Genomic DNA, 4,166 nt, shown 5'->3' with positions numbered 1-4,166 from the left:
AATATATGTAATCAAGATACAATATTCTGAAGTAAAAAAAAGTAATATTTGTAAAAGTTATTTATAGTCGTCATTTCATCGTATATTCTAGGACCTTGGGGAAACACTGGCTTATAGGCTACACGGGCCAGGGTAGAGCGAGCTCCTTTATTACATTACTATTAGACTATTATTATTACTTTTTTTTTTAACAAATGAAATATGTAAAATGTTTTATTAACAAGAAGTAGTCTTAAACAATTTTATTACTCACCTGGCTCTGTTATATATAACAGAGGAAAAGTGTGGCAATCGTTAATAAATTACAAAGTGGTTAATTATACATACAGTACGTATACTCAATTGGCTATTTAACTCTTTTAAAGCAATGACATAAAGATGACAGTTTTAATGTTATTTATAATTTAGGATATCGTAAATTTCGATTATTGATATCCTAATTATGATATCGATTATTGAGAAATGAGAATTAAAAATAATGGCACTGAGGAAAATCTTGATAGCAAAATATCAAAATTTTATAATACATCGGTGGAAACATGTTCTTGTTCATTTTGGAATTCTTTTAGTGCACCATGTCGTCATATTCTTATGATAAGAAAATATAAGAATTTGGATATATTTTCAAAAATTGCTTTCATGCAAGATATATTATTTCAATTGAAAATGCACTAAGTATGGATACAGATGATGTAAATGTAGACATCGATGATTATATTGAAGATGAAACTTTTACTGATTGATTTTGATTGTCCCAACAAAAAATTCTGGGATGTTTTCTGTGGGCACAATTTTGTTCACCTTCTTTGAAGCTTAATAACTTCTGTGCTTTTTGTCGAAAATTTCTGAAGGTTTGCAGGGAGGTTTGTGTATTAGGGGCATTGATGTTATTAATTTTTGGTGGTTAAAGGCCAAGGGGGTAGAGGAGATAAAGAAGTCGAGTGGTCGTATCTCGAGTAGGATCTGATTTAATGATAATTTTCCGCGTTGTTAGACATTTACACGCAGTTTTAAATGTCGCCGGGAAAGTTAAGTAACTCGTTGCTGGATTTTTTTTTTGGCTGCAATTTGAAAAAATTGTAGACCTATAAATTCCACATGTCTGTCAGTCCTTCCTTAATCTCGAGAACGGAGTTATACAAAAAGACGAGACCAGATATGGAAAACCTTAAGGGCAGGAGGCATCGATTAACTGTATATGAACTTCCGATATAAACTGGAAGTCACTTTATTGCAATTCAAAAAATTTCCCCCAGAAAGATGTTAGATAGATCGGCATGACTCTATCGTTCAAGGAAAAGTATGATGTACTGTACTGTACACTACAGTATTAATTTGAGGTGAAGAGCATATATTTTAAATTAAAAAAATTAAAAATATGATTAATAAAAATTGCAGCCCGGCATTGTGTCGATGTCACAATAAATAATTGCTCGTTATTAGTAAAAATAACATAAATTTTTAGGAATCGAAACCATTACGACCCGCAAATTGTATCCGGAGGCAAATCCCAGCCTCTCCTCTCGAAGGACTTCCTAGTAACAATCGAAAGATATAAGTATAGACGTTTATCGTCTACAAATAGAAAAATATTACTCCCTTAACTGCTCTTTATAAGGCGAAGGATGTAAGATGTGTAATTATTAAGCACCCCATTAACGTCTAAAATCCTGTTGGGTAGAAATAGCCAAAAGCTTAAGTTTTACACAAGTTGTAGCATATAAATTTTTGTCCATAAAATTTGTTGTTACATATTTATACTTAACATACTGAATTTTTGCTAAGAGTGTGCTAATTAGTTAAAAATTGCTTTATTTGTTTTACTGAAAACAATTTTATTTTTTCATTAGAATTATATTGTTAATTTAGTACTTTATACGGAAATATGAAACTTTGCAGTACAGTATAATATTTAACCACAAAATACTATTAAATTCAGGTAACTAAAAATATCTAATACTAGCAGATGAGCTAGGCGTTGCTCGGGCAAAAAGTAACAATAGCGAAGATTAAGATTATTAGATTATAGCCGATCTTACCCGTTTTCACCGGGTGCAAGAATTAGGTTCACTTTCTTTCGAGACTAATTAGAGAATTTTTGGATGGGTCTAAATATATGTTCGATTTCCCACAGAAATGCAAAAAATCGCATCTAAAATAGTACAGCAGAATCCGAGTTCGGGGTAATCCTTAACATCATCAACCCATCTCGATTATATAATAAAATGAAACGTTTTCAGCCTAATTTGTCTTCAGCATTGAATGCACGAACGGAATAGAAAAAGTATTTTTAAAACAGTTTCGTACTGTTTTTACTTTAATACATTTGGTCGTAACACTTGAAGATAAAGCATCATCGCCATGAGTTCATGATCACGAATAGAAATAAAAAATATTGCAGCTGTAGAGCGATATATCGAATTATAAATGTAAGTTTATCTGAATGGCATCTGGAATCTAATTAATCGAAATGGAAAACATATTCAATAAGTTGATCATTATCACTTGCTGCCATTTGAAATCTCAGACTAGCACTTTCGATTGTTGACTGCAATATCTCTGATTTGAATCCATGCTAAATATTTTAAGTGCCAGCTAAAAATTATTTCTAGGCGTATCTTTTTAACACAGTTTGCTATGGATGGAGGGACACATCTTGCATGAAGACTGCTGATTCAAGACATTGACATTGGAGTGCTGAAATCACGGTATTGGTCAATAACGATGCATATAGCTGATTTGCTGCCCGGTAAAGGAACATAATGGGACCTGAGGGCTTGAGTTCCTCTTACCACACTGGGCCAATAGTAAACAATTAAGAAAACCTGCACAAACTTACTTTTGGGGAGTGTAAAGGAATTGCATTGCCCGATACATGGGTTTTCCCTGGCCCAAACTCGACAATTATGCATGCTAACAGTACCATGTATAGTAGATGGAAATGTGCCTTATTTGTGCACAAAAATTTCTGGTGGTATTTTTTTAATTACTTTTTTTGTGACTTTCCTTTCCGGAGCCTCATTAATACGTACTGAAATTTTCTTACAATTCCATTGAGCAGTTTTCCTGCAGACTGCTTGGAATACGTAAACTTGGTAATGTAGATAATTAATGTAGATAATTGTCTTCTTTCGAATTAATATTTAAAATAAACTTTCAGATATTAGCAGCCACGTTGAAGCAGCGTTAAAATCACTATCAAAGGGATGTTATTTGTATAAAGTAAGAAGCGCAAAGCATTTCTATCGTCGAAGATACTACCTTGATTTTCAGAATTTATGTTTAAAATATCAGTCGAAGAGGAGAAAATTTTGTAATCGTCCACCTCTTTTTGGTAAGTTCTTATGGATATTAATTTAATTTTCCATTGTTAAATTTGCTTATATTTTTGTAGTCGACCTCTACACCATTGAAGAAATTAGAACGGGATGGAACACCGATATATTCAATCAGGTGCAAGCTATGGTAAGAACAAACAGGAAGATTCCAATATTTGTGGATGAGGATCGTTGCTTTTCGTTAGTGATCAATTCCACTCACGAAACATTGGATCTTGTCGCACCAAATAAAGAAATCAAAGAATTATGGATCGAGGGATTGAAGCATATTTTGGCAATGTGTCAAAATTTACATCGTGAAGAAGAATATGACAGGTAGGTTATTGTTTATACAGGAATCAACGTTATGTATTGGTCAGGTTTTGTGCATATTGACTTGTCTACCATTTTATGAAAGTATGGACTGACTAGTGTACTGCTGTGAAGCAACTCGTAACAACTATTAAACTGTGATTTAATATTTTTATAAATTGTCACACAATCTAATACTGTAATTCCAAAATTTCAATACAAATTGCCTTTCCAAAATTAAAAACTAAGATGTAGCGTATATGATTATTTACTCTTGTGGCCGCCAGCGCCAGAGATCCTGAACACTGTCTGGCAACACTTGCCAAGATCACGAACTCTGTCTGGCAACACTTGCCAACAAGAGTGGCTGGCAACGTCAAAAAAGAAAAGGCGCGAAAGTTCGTTGGATTTTGTCCGGGTGTTGCCCGAGGATGTCTGTGACAGTTCTAACCTTTTCTAATAAAGTTCTTTTTTGTTACTGTTCGTGTTTGCCTGCTTAATGTTAGATCTAAACATCAGTAGGATTGAATGACAAAG

At 33.3% G+C, this 4,166-nt stretch overlaps 1 protein-coding gene across 1 annotated transcript in view; it reads left to right on the top strand.

The window, feature by feature from the left end:
* Positions 1-2,196: 2,196 nt before the first annotated feature.
* Positions 2,197-4,166, top strand: part of LOC111628530 (1-phosphatidylinositol 4,5-bisphosphate phosphodiesterase delta-4-like) — a 53,832-nt gene continuing 51,862 nt past the window's right edge. Inside the window, exons 1-2 of the mRNA XM_023372341.1 lie at positions 2,197-3,334; positions 3,395-3,653. Of these exons, the coding sequence (XP_023228109.1) occupies positions 3,463-3,653 (191 nt within the window). The 5' untranslated portion in view covers positions 2,197-3,334; positions 3,395-3,462. The remainder of the gene's footprint in view (positions 3,335-3,394; positions 3,654-4,166) is intronic.

This window comes from Centruroides sculpturatus, unplaced genomic scaffold (genome assembly GCF_000671375.1).
Source record: "Centruroides sculpturatus isolate CEXI.00-Female unplaced genomic scaffold, Cexi_2.0 scaffold426, whole genome shotgun sequence".
NCBI classification, from domain to species: domain Eukaryota; kingdom Metazoa; phylum Arthropoda; class Arachnida; order Scorpiones; family Buthidae; genus Centruroides; species Centruroides sculpturatus.
Note: the sequence above shows the minus strand (reverse complement) of the source record. Positions and strands in the feature narration are given on the sequence as shown.